This window comes from Mesoplodon mirus, assembly GCF_964341445.2.
Source record: "Mesoplodon mirus genome assembly, chromosome: 14".
Classification (NCBI taxonomy): domain Eukaryota; kingdom Metazoa; phylum Chordata; class Mammalia; order Artiodactyla; family Ziphiidae; genus Mesoplodon; species Mesoplodon mirus.
The window spans coordinates 87,552,574-87,571,451 of NC_138990.1; the positions used below are offsets into that span (position 1 = coordinate 87,552,574).

Below are 18,878 nucleotides of genomic sequence, written 5' to 3' on the forward strand. Positions count from 1 at the left end.
ATGAGAACGTAGTACAGGAGGGATGCGTGTATATACCTCCATGTGCTGTGTGTGGTTTACTAAGGAAGTTATATGTGGGGTGTGTGATATTTTTGCTGCATCAGAGTGTACATGGGTGTATGAGTTACTGTCTCATGAAACACCCCTAACAAGAATTCTGTATACACTCTTACGTACAACGAGTGTCAGCCAGGTACAGGCAGGGTGACAAGAACTTTACCACGCAGACTTTATATCTGGTAAGCAGTCGAACCCCATTCATCTCACTCTTCTCTGCACTACCACACACACACACACACACACACACACACACACTCACACACCCACTCACACACAGGAACATAGAGCAAAATATTCTGAATGGTCAGGGGCAGTCATTGCCTTCCCCAGCCTGTCCCAGCCACTGCCTGGAAATCTGCCTGCTGTCTAGAGCTCCATTCCCAGGGCCCATCCTACAGTCTCCAGGGCCCTGGGCCTGGTAGGAGCTACTGGGCTCTAATCTGGGGCAGAGGCCTCTAGCTGGAGCTCTGGGGTGACCACCCCTCTCCCAGGGCAAGCTACTCGCCTACATTTAATGCACGCAGGCACCACGTGGCCCGTGGCTCTCAGAGCTCCCCGCAGGACCCTGACGCCATTTCTCACCCCCGCTCACGCGGTCTCAGTCTCTGGAAAACCCTTCCCTTCCCTTGATCTCCTTTGGGAAATTCTTCCTGTTGAAGGAATAAAACCTCCTTGCTTTCAATATGACACCATCCCTAGACAAACAATCTTCTTTCAAAGTGCATTCCACTTGTCAAGATATTTTTCAACAGGGCCTTCAACTCATGGGGCTTCTCTTTCCACTTTGGTAAAAGAGGCCAAGTAACGCATGGGTCTCTCTCAGCATCCTTGCATCCTTCACATCCCCCACCTCATGACCCCAGGGAAAGATCGAAGAGAATAAGAGAGAAATCGGGGACTGAGAAAAGCTGCACCTCTAGGTCTGTGCAAGCAGGATGCAGCCTGCCGTGAGTCCGAGAAAGCTCCAGGCCCGGCTGCCCCAGGAGAGAGTCCTCAGACCAGCGGAGCTGACCTCCCATCTCCCAGGGGGCATCTGGCTGTTCTGTGCCGTCTCACACCACAGGGACGCTCCGGATGCATACGGCAGCATCAGTGAGACAAGGTCTCTCGCTCCCTGCTTCACAGGTGACACGTTCTCAGTCCCCCGCTTCCTAGAGAAGCTTCAGTTTGGCAAAAACCCATGTGCCCCAGCCAAGTTGCCCCCCACATACCTCCTCCGTTCTCGGCAGTTTCCTGGGACTCTTCATTTTCCAGATGTTTCCTCTTTTGTCGCCGTTTCATCGTACCAACTAGAAGTCTCCCTTAGAAGATGCCTCGAGAGATGTCCAACTCCTCCTCTTCCCTACAGGTTGGCCCTTGTTGGCTCTTGGGCAATCTGTTGAAATGATTCAATACAAATAAAAATAGTCAAGTCGCCTAAATGGCTGAAAAACTGGTACCACTTATTGAACCAGCAGTGCTGCCTAGTGCTCACCAGGGCTGTTAAGTTTCCAAGGTTGCCAGGCGCACAGTGGAATTCTGTGACCTCAGTGATGACATCGGAGCATTCTGTTGACCTAGGTTCAGCACAGTCTCTGCAATAGCACAGGCCCCGTTTTCAAGAACAATTCCTGTTTCCCAGCCGAACCTTTCCCATGAAAGGGAAAGGTTCATACCACATCTATTATAAATTGTATCATACCATATCTATTATAAAATGAACATTTTGATTGGAGATCTTTTAATGTCTTATATAGAGATTTAATATGAATATTTTAAATGGTCTCCAGTTTCCCTGTGGATTATTGACATTTTAAACTCTGCGCTTCAATTTTCCCTCAATACCTGTAATTTTGTCACGGCTATTTCTGTACTTAAAGATGAGTAACTATATAATTGATTTCTTCATTTTTTCCCATCTCTTTCCAAGGTACTGAATTTGACTGTATCTTACGAATTAGTGAAAAATGCTAGTCCTTGAGTCAGGACCTTGGGCCCTTTACCAAGTAACTCAACCTGTCTGGGCTTCAGCTTCTGTCTGTGCGATCGAGAGGCTTGGCCTAGCTGACTTTTCAAATGCTGTGTTTCTTTGATTCACTCTCACTTACTGATCTGCTACTTAAGAAGAGGGCCTGTTCTCATAAAGTAAGAACAGGCGTTTTTTAATCCTTGGGTTGGGCGGAGTTTAAGTGGTCGTACTCAGTTTGTTAGTTATAGTTACTTTTACGTATGCTTAGCTCTAAATAATTTATATGGCTCTTGTGACTCTTTTTAGATCTTCTTTTTTTCTTATTTTCTTTTAGTTTCTAATTTATTATCGCCAGTGTAGAGGAGCCTGATTGATTTTTTAAATGTATTGATCTTGTATGTGTGTGCCTCGTTGAACCGTCTTATTAGTTCCTGCTAGTTTATCTGTGGGTTCTTTTGGGTTTCCTAGATAAATGAACATATTAAATGTAAATAATGTGTTCTTTGGATAAAGTTTATTTTCTTGCATCTCTATATATAGAAGCAATATGTTGAATTGATTTAAATATTTAAATACTTACATACCTGTTATCATAATCTAAGATTCTTTATCTTATTTTCGTTCAATCAATATTATCTTTTCAAGATTTATCCACATCAGTCCATATAGATCTAGGTCTTTGATTTTTGACTGTTTGATATTATTTCATCACATGCGTATAGCATCATTTATTTTCCATTCAAGCATTATTGGACAATTGGATTGTTTCCCTCCCTTCTCTAGAACAAACAACGTTTCCTAGAATATCCCTGAAGATGTCTGACAGTCGAGAAGGGCCAGGCTGCCCGAAGATTCCTACTTGCTTTTAGCCACCTTCCAACAGGCCATCTCCAGCCAGCAATTTGAAGCACAGATGAAATGAAACCTCCCCCAAGTGTGGAGATCTTAGGAGCTTCCTAGAAGGTGGGAGGTTCATGATAGGCATCCTGCTGGGATCCCAGGGGAGTCTGAGCTGGCCTGAACCTCATCTTCCTCCCCCACCTCTCAAGAGAAATGTGGAGGAAAGAAGACTTCAAAAACTGTGAGTAGGCAGAGGGAGAGAGATTGGGGGCCGAAGCTGCAACTGAGGTCTTGGAGTGGGCTGTGAGGACGCAGAGCCTCTAGAGAGCCAGGCTCTGCCTTCTGAGCACTTCTCCCCTAAGGCTGCTCATCCTTCAGGTGATAGCAGGCATATACAGCCGACTCGGCCCACACTGTCACAGAAAGCCTTATCAGAATCTCTTCGTCTTCATACCCTCTTGTGTCTGTTACTTGGTTATTGCCTTCGGTACTCCACTGATGTGAAGCACAGTCGCTAGGGGATGGAGGACACTAGTGACCCATCTTGCTCTTGTGGCCTTAGTCCACAGCTTGAGGGTAAGGGAAGAGGCCAAATGAAGGTCAAGAAGGAAAGATGGAGTTTGAAGAGAAGACCTGAGTTAAGGGTGTCTTCTCAAGTCTTGATGAATGAAATGTAGCTCCAGTACCTGAAGTCCTGCTTGTTCTCAAGGCTGACCACGGGGCTGGGTGCACTCAGTGAAGGAACCGTATACACTTAGTATTTCCTTGCTTGCTCACACTTGCCCTCCTCTGACACGCACTCTGCAAGACTGATCTTCCCCTGAAACAACTTTCCACCTGCCACTGTCATCTCATGAACATTTGTTTCCCCTTCCTAGTGTCCCCCTAGAATGCCATTGCAGCCAATTCATAATTTGATAATCATGCTTCTTACCATAGTCTCAGCAACTTCTGATAAATTTTATTCACTTTATTCCATAGTCTTCACACATCAATAATCTTCCTTAGCTTCCTAGGTGCAGGTTAACCCATTCGGAATCATTTCTTTTTCTTTCTCTTCTTTGGCAAATCCTTTCCATCTTTTAAGGTCCTTTTCTTTTCTCTCTACCATCCTGCCTTCCTGAACTCTTTTTTTTGTTTTTTCCATTTAAGTAACCTTCCAATCTCCTTCCCCAATTTCCTCATAAACATTGAGAGTTTATTCCTCACAAGTTAGACAGCGGTTTATGAATGACCAGGCATAATGGACTCAGAATGAGTTGGCACCCCCGAGGTACCTGTCTTGCTGGGGAGCCACAGGTGAAGGGCTGGATGCTGGACACATGTTTGCATGGAGTCAGGCTGAGTGGCCTCGGGGTGTTTGCCCTGCACTTGTGTGTGTTTCTCCCTAGTTGGTTTCCTTGTCCAGCCACCTGTGACCTCGCTCCATCCAGCCCAGGGAATCCTTCTCATCACAGGGGTAGGATGTTTGTCTCGTTTTCCATCACATCCTTTCCCCAAAGTTTGGTTGTGAGTTGTTCCCATTCCAAAGACCTTTCCTCTTTGAAGAGAAAAGAGAAAATCTTTTCTCTCCTTTTCTCTCACTTCGCTTCTGCTCTATTATCTCCTCCGTCCAGAATGGCCCACTGACTCAAATGGGTGTAGATCCGAAGATGGCAAGAAATGCCAGCAATTCTGAAATAATAATACGGATGGATCAGGAGAACTTGAAAACCTTTATCCCGCCACGTTAAAAAAAATTGCACTTCCAGTGTATTCAGAGTCTCAGTGTAGAAACACAAATGATGTAGAAATTGAATGACACTCAAGTTTTTCTTTCCTCCTTTCCTGATTTATTCTAATCCTCAAAGTTAACATGATGAACTATTCATTATGTAAACTTTCAGACATTTTCTACGCATGCACACTTTTCTTTTTTTCACATAAGAGTGTGAACTAGGTCACTTTCAACATGCTGTGATTCTGTGATTCACTGTCTCCCACCGAGTCATCCACTGATAAAGTCATCTGTTTCATGGAGAAATATTTCCAGTAGCTAATAGCCAATGTCTGTGGCGTGCTTACTCTGTGTCGGTTTCTTCTAACTACTTTACAGATAATTTGTACAACATACCCATGGACTAGGTACAATTATAACTCCCAAGGGACAGAAAAGGGCAGATAAGTACAAATAAATACAGAGGCCAAGTGACTTGCCCAAGACACTGGAGCAAATCAAAATCCATGCCTCTGTAATCATTTTGCTCTCTTGCCTCTGTCTGGGAGGCTTGATGATTTGGCAACTAAAACCTTAAATACCATGTTCCATTTTTGTATCTCTGAGAAAAGCGTGGGGCTGTGATACGGCGTAACTAACCTGACTACTTTTGAAAACCCTTATGCACCTGGATGAAAGTAAGCCAGGGACTGTAAGCTATAGATTTAAGATTTCCTACCAACTTTTAAAAATAGCTTCTTGAATGCAATTTATGTAATGTCAAGGCTAGGATGTAGTCCAAATAGTAACAGAAAAATGGAGATATGTAGAAAAATACTTAAAGTTGACAAGTTTTGGGAGTGTAGTATTTTTGGGGCCAGCGTGTAGACCACAGGAAAACTTGCTGTTTCCATCCCAAAGGGAAGAGCTCTGTATTGCAACTGCCAAGGTCCCTGGGGCAGCAAGTGTGCTCACTGCTTAGTAAAGAAGCATCCTCAGTTTGATAGAATCATATGGGAGCCTTACATTTGGTTAGCAGGTTCTACCTTCTTGATGTAATAATATTTTCAGGGTGTGGGAGGGTATCAAGCTCTGAAAATACCCTTGGAGAGATTTGCTTATTAAGTTTGGCTTTTTCAATCTCCCTAATACTTCTTTACTAAACACCAGGCAGTTTCCTTCACTTTTCAGAATCATGTTGTTTTTCCCTTGTCGAATGAACTTCCAAATACTTTTGGATGAGCTATTAAGTTTGGAAAAAAATAAACCTCTCTTTAAAATAAGGAAGATGATAACAATGACAAGTACAAAAGGCTCTAAAATGGAGAATATACTCCATTATAGCCAATTAATGTGAGTGGGAAGCTCGTGCTCACTGTCCAGGACATAGAAGTAAAAGCTGAGGATGCTCTGAGGCATCTCTTGCATCTCTATAAGACTCCATCATTTCTGATGAGTAGGGTTGACAGATAAAATATAGGCTGTTCCGTTAAATATGAATGTCAGAAAAACAACGAGTATATTTTGAAGATAAGTATGCCCCAAATAGTACATAGGATCTACTTATACTAAAAGTGATGACTTACTATTCATGTGAAGTTCAAGTTTAACTGGGTATCCTGTATTTTTATTTAGTAAACCTGACAGCCCTACTGATGATCCACAATGGAGGCAGTTGAGGAGCGGTACATGCTGGCTCTCGGACAGTCAGAAATGGCTTCAGCAGATCCAGGTACAGTATGAAATTCTTTCTGGATGTAGCTCAGAAGCCATGGCCAGCCCTTGACTGCAAGTACTGCCTCGGGTTTCCCTGAGGTGGGGTAAACCGTCCTCTTAATGGCCTTTTGGTAAGTCTGGAAGACCATATCCAAGGGGAGCCCCAAAGTCAGTTTCATCCTCACAACCATGTTTCCAATTCCTGGAATTGTCTGCATGTGACTCACAAGAGCTGAGGAGGTTTGTGAAAATTGGGAGTGTCATAGCTTGAACCCTTTGTAGGTAAAGTTTTGGTGTTCTGAGAGTTTTAACAGGAGCAATGTGAAAGTCTCCAGGTCCCCAGGTAGATAGAAATAATCCTGTTCTACTTCTGTGTACGTGACAAGTCTCTAATAGTTCACAGAGCAAATATCTGGTCTTAGAAAGAGTGATCCAAGCTTGGATGTTTCTGGTGACAAGGCAAGGTCGTGAGTTTGAAGTTCACCTTTTATGGTTGAGGAGACAACAAAGTTGTCAGAAGGGCAATCATGGAGAAGACGTTGGCTTCATCCATTGTGCAGGCTTGTATATTTGGTTCTATCTAGATTGTGTTTCAAAGGTGGAGCTTGTTTACAATTACGAACATTCTCCGATGTGCTTTTTGGATCTTCATTCCCAGAGCAAGAGCACTGCCGAGGCCCTAGAAATGCCATGGATATTCTGAGCCGTCAGTGGCATTTCCCCGGTACTGTTCCCTTGGTGCTGCTCCTTGAAATGTCCAAAGGGATTATCATGTGTCTTGTGGCGGGTCCTAGCATTGTGAAAGGAAGCTGCTGCACCGGGCTCAGAGGATTTTGGCTGCGGTGGGAGGAGGAGTAGTACTACGACTATAAATTGTATCACAGCATATCGATTCCATCTTGAGAGTGGGGTTGGGGGGTTATGAAGGGGGGCTTTTATTGTACTTTTATACATTGTCCCCTTGAAAATAATTCAATTTTTAAAAATTAATTAATTTATTTGGGGCTGCATTGGGTCTGTTGCTGCTAGCGGGCGTTCTCTAGTTGCAGTGAGCGGGGGCTCCTCTTGGCTGTGGTGCACGGGCTTCTCATTGCAGTGGCTTCTCTTGTTGCGGAGCACGGGCTGTAGGCACGCAGGCTTCCGTAGTTGTGGCACGTGGGCTCGGTTGATGTGGCACACGGGCTCTAGAGCGCAGGCTCAGTAGTTGTGGCGCGCGGGCTTAGTTACTCCGTGGCACGTGGGATCTTCCCAGACCAGGGCTCGAACCCATGTCCCCTGCATTCGCAGGCATATTCTTAACGACTGCTCCACCAGGGAAGCCCGATAATTCAGTTTTTTATAAAGAGTATATTCCTAATATTAATCCAAAATTTTAAAAATATATAGTTGGATAACACTATGAAAAATTAACTGATACTTTTTTTATTATTTCTCTTTGCTGCCTGGATTTTTTTCCCCCTCCAGTCAGCTAGGCACTCTGAGTTCACTGCATTAGGAAGGTAAAGACTCAGCAGAAATGAGGGAGAAAAAAAGAAAATTCTCAGCTTTGGAATGTTCAAAACAGAGGCCACAGTAGAACAGGTGAGAATTCTGTGCACAAAAAATAAATGTCGTCTCAAATGTAAAAAAGTATTCTTTGCACTGGGAGGCAGGAGAGGGAGGGAGGGAAGGACTGAAGGAGAGAGATCAGTGTGACCAGGGACATGGAGACTGTGCTTGAGGACGATAGGCCCAGGAAGAGAATCAGAATCTGGAGAAGATTCAGCCTGCCCGCGATCATTGCCTCCAGCCAGCACCCTCATCTCAGACCTTGGGAAATTCAGAGAGAGAGTGGGAGTAAGTCAGGAGGGCCACGCGCATAGTCTGTGTGGCAGGGGTTGTAGCCATTCCCTATTTGTGAGGAGTCCCCAGCAATTTCCAGGCCTCCTTCTGGAAAATGCTGGCGGACGTCTCTAGTGCTTATGTGAAAGCTTGTTCACAAACCTTGAAAGATACAGATGTAGATGACTGAAAGATAGATGCATAGATAGAAAAATGTCATTAACTAAAACATCCAGGAAAGGTTTGGAAAATGCCCTTTATTGCGTAGGACGTTCCTATTGTCATATGATGTTAGACTGAGTGCCGGTCCCTTCATCCTCCTTCAGACCACGGCATTCTGTCTGCTACTCTCCCGAGGGTCCTTTCTTCTCCCTGGAAGGGATAAAACAACTGAGGTAGAACAGGAAGAGAGAAGAAGCACTCCAAGCTCTGCTGGTCAGGGTTACCCTCCAGCATTGCCTGAATGCTCAGAGCCACACACACCACAGTGAGCTTGGCTCCAGATCAACTACCACGCAACGAAGGTTCTGGAACACTTCCATATCTCGGGGAACCTCATTTCCACGTGACTCTCTTTCATATTCCCCTTTGTCACAGAAGGCTAGGTCCAGTGGTCCGGGTGAGATCTCAGCTCAGGCCCAAGGCTCTCAGACCTCAAAGTTCTGGTCCTGCAAGGGCCCCTGTCCTCTCTTCAGACCACTCCTGGCTCTCTCTGCCGAAAAGGAGCTGCTGGTGGTACGTCCTCTAAGAGTTGAGGTCCATCGTGCAGACCCTGAGAAAACTCCTAGGAAAAGGCTCCACATTCTTGTTGAAGCCAACAGAGCTCAATTCCTTTGGAAGTGCTGGGTGTGTCCCAAGTTGATGCAACTGCAGAGCCATTAGGTAAACCAGCACATGTGTGCGGCCCCTTCCCTTAGACTCCTCTGGGCCCTCGTGACATAGGCTCAGAAGAGTGCCAGCCTCAAGCCTTACCTCTTCCAAGGCCACACCGTCTCCAGGATCTTCTGTCCCATGAATCTCAGTTGCTGTGTGGAACTCAAAAGAGAGAAAGGACCCTGCCTGCGGGGTCTCTTCGGGCTGAGGCCTTCTAGCTTCTCTTCCTCGTCCTCCTCGTCCTCCCCATCCTCAGAGGTGGTCTCGGGTTCCACACTGCCCTCCTCCTCAGGGGTGCTCTCGAATTCCACATTGGCCATCCACTGGGCGATGTTGAGATGAAAGACACGGCAGCCGAAGCCCTCCAGGACGCCGCCCTTCACGTGCTGCTGGAGGATCTCCGAGGTGTGGAAGACCCGGCAGCAGGCCATGCACCTGAAGCCGGTCTCCATGGTCACCATCCAGGCCGGTGTCTTGGCCCTGGGTGTCTCCTGGACTGCAGGTGACCCTGATGGGCTGCCTGGCTCTGCCCTTTCCTCATACTCTTTCTCCTCCCCAGTGGGCTCACTGTCAGACAGGAGGCTTTCGGTGAACACATCAGAGGGGCAAGTGCCTACTGTGCACGCATCCTCAGGAAGGGTCACTTCTTCTATCGTCAGCTGCTTTTCAGGCAACTCCAAGGGTTTCTTTGTCTTCCAGGAGACAGCGACACCCTTGTTCACTTGTACCTGCATGTAGTATATTTTCATGCCCCTTTCCTCTTTGTCTGGGTGCAGATAGTGCTTACAGGGTGAAGAGGGTGAGGAGGAGACACAGTGTGATGGGGGAGCAGTCTCCCCTTTTTCCTGAACCTGGGCTAGGGGTGCTTTAGGCTGGGCAGTGTCTCGATGTGATCTCCGGATTCCTGAAAAAGGAAATTAAAACCATAATAACATGCACGGGCCGTGCCGGAAGCTGAGGGAGCAGGTGTGGTAGACGAGAGAGGGACATTTGCATGACGTAGCTATATCGTGAGCTTGGTGTCTGTTGGCCGTAGGACGGAGCGGTGTATCTGGTGTCATCTGTGGGATTTTCATGTGCGTGTGGGGGGATACTGGAGCGGTGTCTGTATACAGGGGTGTGGAGTATGGTGGTGAGGGCTGTGGTATGTGAGCGATGCGGGTGGATGCGTGCACGACAAGGAGTGTGAATTTGGGAATATCGGTGGTGCATTACTTGTGGAATGGGGCTGTGGTGCTTGGGGTTTCTGTGTGCACTGAGAAGGGCTGTGCCTGGAGGGCGGATGTATGTGTGAGTTGTGTGGACCTGAGCTGGATGGTCCTGCTCTCAGGCTGGAGGTGTATGATGCAGAACTCTGTCCTTCTCTGGAAGCAAAGGCAAAGACAAAGCCTACATTTTCCTCTGAAGATGCTTAATCTGGTCCCTCTTCCCTCCACCTCAAGCCCAGACCTTTCCGGCCCCTGCTCCTTGACTTCGCCACCATGGTAGTACCAGGATTCACACACCCCCGCCCCAGACTCAGCTGGGATCCACGCCCTCATAACAGCTCAGCCATCCTGCCCAGGCTCCTCCACAGAGCCCTCATCACCTCTGATGACTCTGGGTTTCCTCTCAGCCTCCCTGGGATCTGTGTGCCTCCTGCCTCACAGCCAAGCACCCCCTCACCTGAGGAGCCCCGCGCCCTTACCAGCGTAGATGAGCTTGCGCGGAGAAGCAGCACAGGAGAAGTATGTAGAGGCAGAGGAGACCTCCCCTGCCCCTGGGCTGCAGCCTTGGGCCACCACAGTGGATCCAAGCTGAGGGGGATCCTCTTGTGACTTCGAGATTCCTGAGGGAGGAATGAAAGGCTCAGGGTGGGTTCATCAGTCCTCTGTCCACAAATACTTCCCGAGTGTCTGGCACATGTCAGATGCAGTGAATACACACAGTTGAGAGTGTGGTTCCCAGTGGATACTCCAGTATTTAATTCAAATCAGTACTTACTCTGTCACTGTCTTGTTGGTAATGTAGGCCTCAGTGGTGACCGTGAGTATGTGGGAAGAGTGAGTGATGTGTATCAGTTAAGTCTGTGGTAAGTGTGGGGTTGGCATGGGGAGCACGGTGGAGATGTGTCTTATCTGTGTCTGTGGCCTTTGTGTGCATGGTTTCTGTTCACAAGTCAGGAATTCTGGGACATGTAACTTTTCCTCATTACATGGTGTGGCTTGTATTTATGGTGCGTGTTCATTCATTCATTCACCAAGATTCAGTAAGTAGCTACTCCTGTGTATCCGGCACTCTTGCATTGTTGTAGTCTCTGGTAACGCTGCACATTGTAGTAGAGGAAGACACACACTAAACAAAAATACAATAAATATATAATACCTGAGCTGGTGGTAAGTATATAAGGGTTGCCAGACTAAGCAAAGAAAAATACAGGGCACCCAGTTAAATTTCAGTTTCAGATAAACCCAGAATAATTTTTTAGTGTAAGTATTCCCATGCAGTATTTGGTCTTACTTAGTTTTAGTGTAAGTATGGCCCATACAATATTTGGGACATACTGATACTGAAAAATTACTTGTTGTTTATCTGGAATTCAAATTGAACTGGATAGCCCATATTTTATCTGGCAACCCTGACATGGGTTAGTGAGACTGTGGTTTACTGTGGTTTGTACAAAGCGGGTCTGGCATTACTCAAGAATGTGTTACAAGTGTGGTGTGTATGACACGTGACTGGTTCTTTTAGAGGTGTTTAGAGATGGCTGAAGTTAGGTGTGTTTGTGCGAGAGTTGAGGAGATATATATATATAGTGTGTGTGTGTGTCCTATATATATAGTGTGTGTGTCTATATACATATCTCATCTCCAGCGTTTGGTGTTGGAGGAGAGGATTGTGATACAGGTGGGTTGTATGAGAATGTAGTACAGGAGGGATGCGTGTATATACCTCCATGTGCTGTGTGTGGTTTAATACGGTAGTTATATGTGGGGTGTATGATATTTTTGCTGTATCAGAGTGTACATGGGTGTATGAGTTACTGTCTCATAAAACACCCGTAACAAGAGTTCTGTATACACTCTTACATACACCGAGTGTCAGCCAGGTCCAGGCAGGGTGACAAGAACTGTACCACGCAGAGTTTATATCTGATAAGGACTCTACCCCCATTCATCCTGCTCTTCTCTGCACTACCCCCTCCGCCACCCCCCCCCACACACACACACAGGAACATAGAGAAAAATATTCTGAATGGTCAGGGGCAGTCATTGCCTTCCCCAGCCTGTCCCAGCCACTGCCTGAAAATCTGCCTGCTGTCTAGACCTCCATTCCCAGGGCCCATCCTACAGTCTCCAGGGCCCTGGGCCTGGTAGGAGCTACTGGGCTCTAATCTGGGGCAGAGACCTCTAGCTGGATCTCTGGGGTGACCACCCCCTCCCAGGGCAAGCTACTCGCCTACATTTAATGCACGCAGGCACCACGTGGCCCGTGGCTCTCAGAGCTCCCCGCAGGACCCTGAGGACATTTCTCACCCTTGCCCACGCGGTCTCAGTCTCTGGAAAGCCCTTCCCTTCCCTTGGTCTCCTTTGGGAAATTGTTCCTGTTGAAGGAATAAAACCTCCTTGCTTTCAATATGACACCATCCCTAGGCAAACAATCGTCTTTCGAACTGCATTCCACTTGTCAAGATATTTTTCAACAGGGTCTTCAACTCATGGGGCTTCTCTTTCCACTTTGGTAAAAGAGGCCAATCAACTCATGGGTCTCTCTCAGCATCCTTGCATCCTTCACATCCCCCACCTCATGACCCCAGCAAAAGATCCAAGAGAATAAGAGAGAAATCGGGGACTGAGAAAAGCTGCACCTCTAGGTCTGTGCAAGCAGGATGCAGCCTGCTGTGAGTCCGACAAAGCTCCAGGCCCGGCAGCCCCAGGAGAGAGTCCTCAGAGCAGCGGAGCTGACCTCCCATCTCCCAGGGGGCATCTGGCCGTTCTGTGCCGTCTCACACCACAGGGACGCTCCGGATGGATACGGCAGCATCAGTGAGACAAGGTCTCTCGCTCCCTGCTTCACAGGTGACACGTTCTCAGTCCCCCTCTTCCTAGAGAAGGTTCAGTTTGGCAGAAACCCATGTGCCCCAGCCAAGTTGCCCCCCACATACCTCCTCCGTTCTCGGCAGTTTCCTGGGACTCTTCATTTTCCAGATGTTTCCTCTTTTGTCGCCGTTTCATCGTACCAACTAGAAGTCTCCCTTAGAAGATGCCTCGAGAGATGTCCAACTCCTCCTCTTCCCTACAGGTTGGCCCTTGTTGGCTCTTGGGCAATCCGTTGAAATGATTCAATACAAATAAAAATAGTCAAGTCGCCTAAATGGCTGAAAAACTGGTACCACTTATTGAACCAGCAGTGCTGCCTAGTGCTCACCAGGGCTGTTAAGTTTCCAAGGTTGCCAGGCGCACAGTGGAATTCTGTGACCTCAGTGATGACATCGGAGCATTCTGTTGACCTAGGTTCAGCACAGTCTCTGCAATAGCACAGGCCCCGTTTTCAAGAACAATTCCTGTTTCCCAGCCGAACCTTTCCCATGAAAGGGAAAGGTTCATACCACATCTATTATAAATTGTATCATACCATATCTATTATAAAATGAACATTTTGATTGGAGATCTTTTAATGTCTTATATAGAGATTTAATATGAATATTTTAAATGGTCTCCAGTTTCCCTGTGGATTATTGACATTTTAAACTCTGCGCTTCAATTTTCCCTCAATACCTGTAATTTTGTCACGGCTATTTCTGTACTTAAAGATGAGTAACTATATAATTGATTTCTTCATTTTTTCCCATCTCTTTCCAAGGTACTGAATTTGACTGTATCTTACGAATTAGTGAAAAATGCTAGTCCTTGAGTCAGGACCTTGGGCCCTTTACCAAGTAACTCAACCTGTCTGGGCTTCAGCTTCTGTCTGTGCGATCGAGAGGCTTGGCCTAGCTGACTTTTCAAATGCTGTGTTTCTTTGATTCACTCTCACTTACTGATCTGCTACTTAAGAAGAGGGCCTGTTCTCATAAAGTAAGAACAGGCGTTTTTTAATCCTTGGGTTGGGCGGAGTTTAAGTGGTCGTACTCAGTTTGTTAGTTATAGTTACTTTTACGTATGCTTAGCTCTAAATAATTTATATGGCTCTTGTGACTCTTTTTAGATCTTCTTTTTTTCTTATTTTCTTTTAGTTTCTAATTTATTATCGCCAGTGTAGAGGAGCCTGATTGATTTTTTAAATGTATTGATCTTGTATGTGTGTGCCTCGTTGAACCGTCTTATTAGTTCCTGCTAGTTTATCTGTGGGTTCTTTTGGGTTTCCTAGATAAATGAACATATTAAATGTAAATAATGTGTTCTTTGGATAAAGTTTATTTTCTTGCATCTCTATATATAGAAGCAATATGTTGAATTGATTTAAATATTTAAATACTTACATACCTGTTATCATAATCTAAGATTCTTTATCTTATTTTCGTTCAATCAATATTATCTTTTCAAGATTTATCCACATCAGTCCATATAGATCTAGGTCTTTGATTTTTGACTGTTTGATATTATTTCATCACATGCGTATAGCATCATTTATTTTCCATTCAAGCATTATTGGACAATTGGATTGTTTCCCTCCCTTCTCTAGAACAAACAACGTTTCCTAGAATATCCCTGAAGATGTCTGACAGTCGAGAAGGGCCAGGCTGCCCGAAGATTCCTACTTGCTTTTAGCCACCTTCCAACAGGCCATCTCCAGCCAGCAATTTGAAGCACAGATGAAATGAAACCTCCCCCAAGTGTGGAGATCTTAGGAGCTTCCTAGAAGGTGGGAGGTTCATGATAGGCATCCTGCTGGGATCCCAGGGGAGTCTGAGCTGGCCTGAACCTCATCTTCCTCCCCCACCTCTCAAGAGAAATGTGGAGGAAAGAAGACTTCAAAAACTGTGAGTAGGCAGAGGGAGAGAGATTGGGGGCCGAAGCTGCAACTGAGGTCTTGGAGTGGGCTGTGAGGACGCAGAGCCTCTAGAGAGCCAGGCTCTGCCTTCTGAGCACTTCTCCCCTAAGGCTGCTCATCCTTCAGGTGATAGCAGGCATATACAGCCGACTCGGCCCACACTGTCACAGAAAGCCTTATCAGAATCTCTTCGTCTTCATACCCTCTTGTGTCTGTTACTTGGTTATTGCCTTCGGTACTCCACTGATGTGAAGCACAGTCGCTAGGGGATGGAGGACACTAGTGACCCATCTTGCTCTTGTGGCCTTAGTCCACAGCTTGAGGGTAAGGGAAGAGGCCAAATGAAGGTCAAGAAGGAAAGATGGAGTTTGAAGAGAAGACCTGAGTTAAGGGTGTCTTCTCAAGTCTTGATGAATGAAATGTAGCTCCAGTACCTGAAGTCCTGCTTGTTCTCAAGGCTGACCACGGGGCTGGGTGCACTCAGTGAAGGAACCGTATACACTTAGTATTTCCTTGCTTGCTCACACTTGCCCTCCTCTGACACGCACTCTGCAAGACTGATCTTCCCCTGAAACAACTTTCCACCTGCCACTGTCATCTCATGAACATTTGTTTCCCCTTCCTAGTGTCCCCCTAGAATGCCATTGCAGCCAATTCATAATTTGATAATCATGCTTCTTACCATAGTCTCAGCAACTTCTGATAAATTTTATTCACTTTATTCCATAGTCTTCACACATCAATAATCTTCCTTAGCTTCCTAGGTGCAGGTTAACCCATTCGGAATCATTTCTTTTTCTTTCTCTTCTTTGGCAAATCCTTTCCATCTTTTAAGGTCCTTTTCTTTTCTCTCTACCATCCTGCCTTCCTGAACTCTTTTTTTTGTTTTTTCCATTTAAGTAACCTTCCAATCTCCTTCCCCAATTTCCTCATAAACATTGAGAGTTTATTCCTCACAAGTTAGACAGCGGTTTATGAATGACCAGGCATAATGGACTCAGAATGAGTTGGCACCCCCGAGGTACCTGTCTTGCTGGGGAGCCACAGGTGAAGGGCTGGATGCTGGACACATGTTTGCATGGAGTCAGGCTGAGTGGCCTCGGGGTGTTTGCCCTGCACTTGTGTGTGTTTCTCCCTAGTTGGTTTCCTTGTCCAGCCACCTGTGACCTCGCTCCATCCAGCCCAGGGAATCCTTCTCATCACAGGGGTAGGATGTTTGTCTCGTTTTCCATCACATCCTTTCCCCAAAGTTTGGTTGTGAGTTGTTCCCATTCCAAAGACCTTTCCTCTTTGAAGAGAAAAGAGAAAATCTTTTCTCTCCTTTTCTCTCACTTCGCTTCTGCTCTATTATCTCCTCCGTCCAGAATGGCCCACTGACTCAAATGGGTGTAGATCCGAAGATGGCAAGAAATGCCAGCAATTCTGAAATAATAATACGGATGGATCAGGAGAACTTGAAAACCTTTATCCCGCCACGTTAAAAAAAATTGCACTTCCAGTGTATTCAGAGTCTCAGTATAGAAACACAAATGATGTAGAAATTGAATGACACTCAAGTTTTTCTTTCCTCCTTTCCTGATTTATTCTAATCCTCAAAGTTAACATGATGAACTATTCATTATGTAAACTTTCAGACATTTTCTACGCATGCACACTTTTCTTTTTTTCACATAAGAGTGTGAACTAGGTCACTTTCAACATGCTGTGATTCTGTGATTCACTGTCTCCCACCGAGTCATCCACTGATAAAGTCATCTGTTTCATGGAGAAATATTTCCAGTAGCTAATAGCCAATGTCTGTGGCGTGCTTACTCTGTGTCGGTTTCTTCTAACTACTTTACAGATAATTTGTACAACATACCCATGGACTAGGTACAATTATAACTCCCAAGGGACAGAAAAGGGCAGATAAGTACAAATAAATACAGAGGCCAAGTGACTTGCCCAAGACACTGGAGCAAATCAAAATCCATGCCTCTGTAATCATTTTGCTCTCTTGCCTCTGTCTGGGAGGCTTGATGATTTGGCAACTAAAACCTTAAATACCATGTTCCATTTTTGTATCTCTGAGAAAAGCGTGGGGCTGTGATACGGCGTAACTAACCTGACTACTTTTGAAAACCCTTATGCACCTGGATGAAAGTAAGCCAGGGACTGTAAGCTATAGATTTAAGATTTCCTACCAACTTTTAAAAATAGCTTCTTGAATGCAATTTATGTAATGTCAAGGCTAGGATGTAGTCCAAATAGTAACAGAAAAATGGAGATATGTAGAAAAATACTTAAAGTTGACAAGTATTGGGAGTGTAGTATTTTTGGGGCCAGCGTGTAGACCACAGGAAAACTTGCTGTTTCCATCCCAAAGGGAAGAGCTCTGTATTGCAACTGCCAAGGTCCCTGGGGCAGCAAGTGTGCTCACTGCTTAGTAAAGAAGCATCCTCAGTTTGATAGAATCATATGGGAGCCTTACATTTGGTTAGCAGGTTCTACCTTCTTGATGTAATAATATTTTCAGGGTGTGGGAGGGTATCAAGCTCTGAAAATACCCTTGGAGAGATTTGCTTATTAAGTTTGGCTTTTTCAATCTCCCTAATACTTCTTTACTAAACACCAGGCAGTTTCCTTCACTTTTCAGAATCATGTTGTTTTTCCCTTGTCGAATGAACTTCCAAATACTTTTGGATGAGCTATTAAGTTTGGAAAAAAATAAACCTCTCTTTAAAATAAGGAAGATGATAACAATGACAAGTACAAAAGGCTCTAAAATGGAGAATATACTCCATTATAGCCAATTAATGTGAGTGGGAAGCTCGTGCTCACTGTCCAGGACATAGAAGTAAAGCTGAGGATGCTCTGAGGCATCTCTTGGATCTCTATAAGACTCCATCATTTCTGATGAGTAGGGTTGACAGATAAAATATAGGCTGTTCCGTTAAATATGAATGTCAGAAAAACAACGAGTATATTTTGAAGATAAGTATGCCCCAAATAGTACATAGGATCTACTTATACTAAAAGTGATGACTTACTATTCATGTGAAGTTCAAGTTTAACTGGGTATCCTGTATTTTTATTTAGTAAACCTGACAGCCCTACTGATGATCCACAATGGAGGCAGTTGAGGAGCGGTACATGCTGGCTCTCGGACAGTCAGAAATGGCTTCAGCAGATCCAGGTACAGTATGAAATTCTTTCTGGATGTAGCTCAGAAGCCATGGCCAGCCCTTGACTGCAAGTACTGCCTCGGGTTTCCCTGAGGTGGGGTAAACCGTCCTCTTAATGGCCTTTTGGTAAGTCTGGAAGACCATATCCAAGGGGAGCCCCAAAGTCAGTTTCATCCTCACAACCATGTTTCCAATTCCTGGAATTGTCTGCATGTGACTCACAAGAGCTGAGGAGGTTTGTGAAAATTGGGAGTGTCATAGCTTGAACCCTTTGTAGGTAAAGTTTTGGTGTTCTGAGAGTTTTAACAGGAGCAATGTGAAAGTCTCCAGGTCCCCAGGTAGATAGAAATAATCCTGTTCTACTTCTGTGTACGTGACAAGTCTCTAATAGTTCACAGAGCAAATATCTGGTCTTAGAAAGAGTGATCCAAGCTTGGATGTTTCTGGTGACAAGGCAAGGTCGTGAGTTTGAAGTTCACCTTTTATGGTTGAGGAGACAACAAAGTTGTCAGAAAGGCAATCATGGAGAAGACGTTGGCTTCATCCATTGTGCAGGCTTGTATATTTGGTTCTATCTAGATTGTGTTTCAAAGGTGGAGCTTGTTTACAATTACGAACATTCTCCGATGTGCTTTTTGGATCTTCATTCCCAGAGCAAGAGCACTGCCGAGGCCCTAGAAATGCCATGGATATTCTGAGCCGTCAGTGGCATTTCCCCGGTACTGTTCCCTTGGTGCTGCTCCTTGAAATGTCCAAAGGGATTATCATGTGTCTTGTGGCGGGTCCT

The 18,878-nt window shown here is 45.4% G+C and overlaps 2 protein-coding genes across 3 annotated transcripts in view; one reads left to right on the top strand and one right to left on the bottom strand.

Annotated features, from left to right (window-relative positions):
• The window catches only part of LOC309815695 (uncharacterized protein), a 274,409-nt gene that overhangs the window by 54,990 nt on the left and 200,541 nt on the right, over nt 1–18,878 (top strand). The gene's annotated exons all lie outside the window — the stretch shown is intronic.
• On the bottom strand, nt 8,354–13,217 carry LOC309815381 (protein FAM170A-like). Its single transcript, XM_082642140.1, has 4 exons — nt 13,099–13,217; nt 10,642–10,782; nt 9,054–9,858; nt 8,354–8,453 (listed from the first exon to the last, which is right to left on the bottom strand). The coding sequence occupies exons 1-4, from the start codon at nt 13,166–13,168 to the stop codon at nt 8,426–8,428; spliced, it is 1,044 nt and encodes a 347-aa protein (XP_082498266.1). The 5' UTR covers nt 13,169–13,217; the 3' UTR covers nt 8,354–8,425.

What these genes read in the sequence shown, in the direction of transcription:
- LOC309815381 (XM_082642140.1), bottom strand. Translation starts at nt 13,168, where the DNA reads ATGAAACGGCGACAAAAGAGGAAACATCTGGAAAATGAAGAGTCCCAG. An exon ending in AACTGCCGAGAACGGAGGAG is followed by an intron (nt 10,783 to 13,098) that starts GTATGTGGGGGG and finishes TTCCTCCCTCAG; the next exon opens with GAATCTCGAAGTCACAAGAG. An exon ending in ACGGTGTGGCCTTGGAAGAG is followed by an intron (nt 8,454 to 9,053) that starts GTAAGGCTTGAG and finishes TATCCCTTCCAG; the next exon opens with GGAGAAGAAAGGACCCTCGG.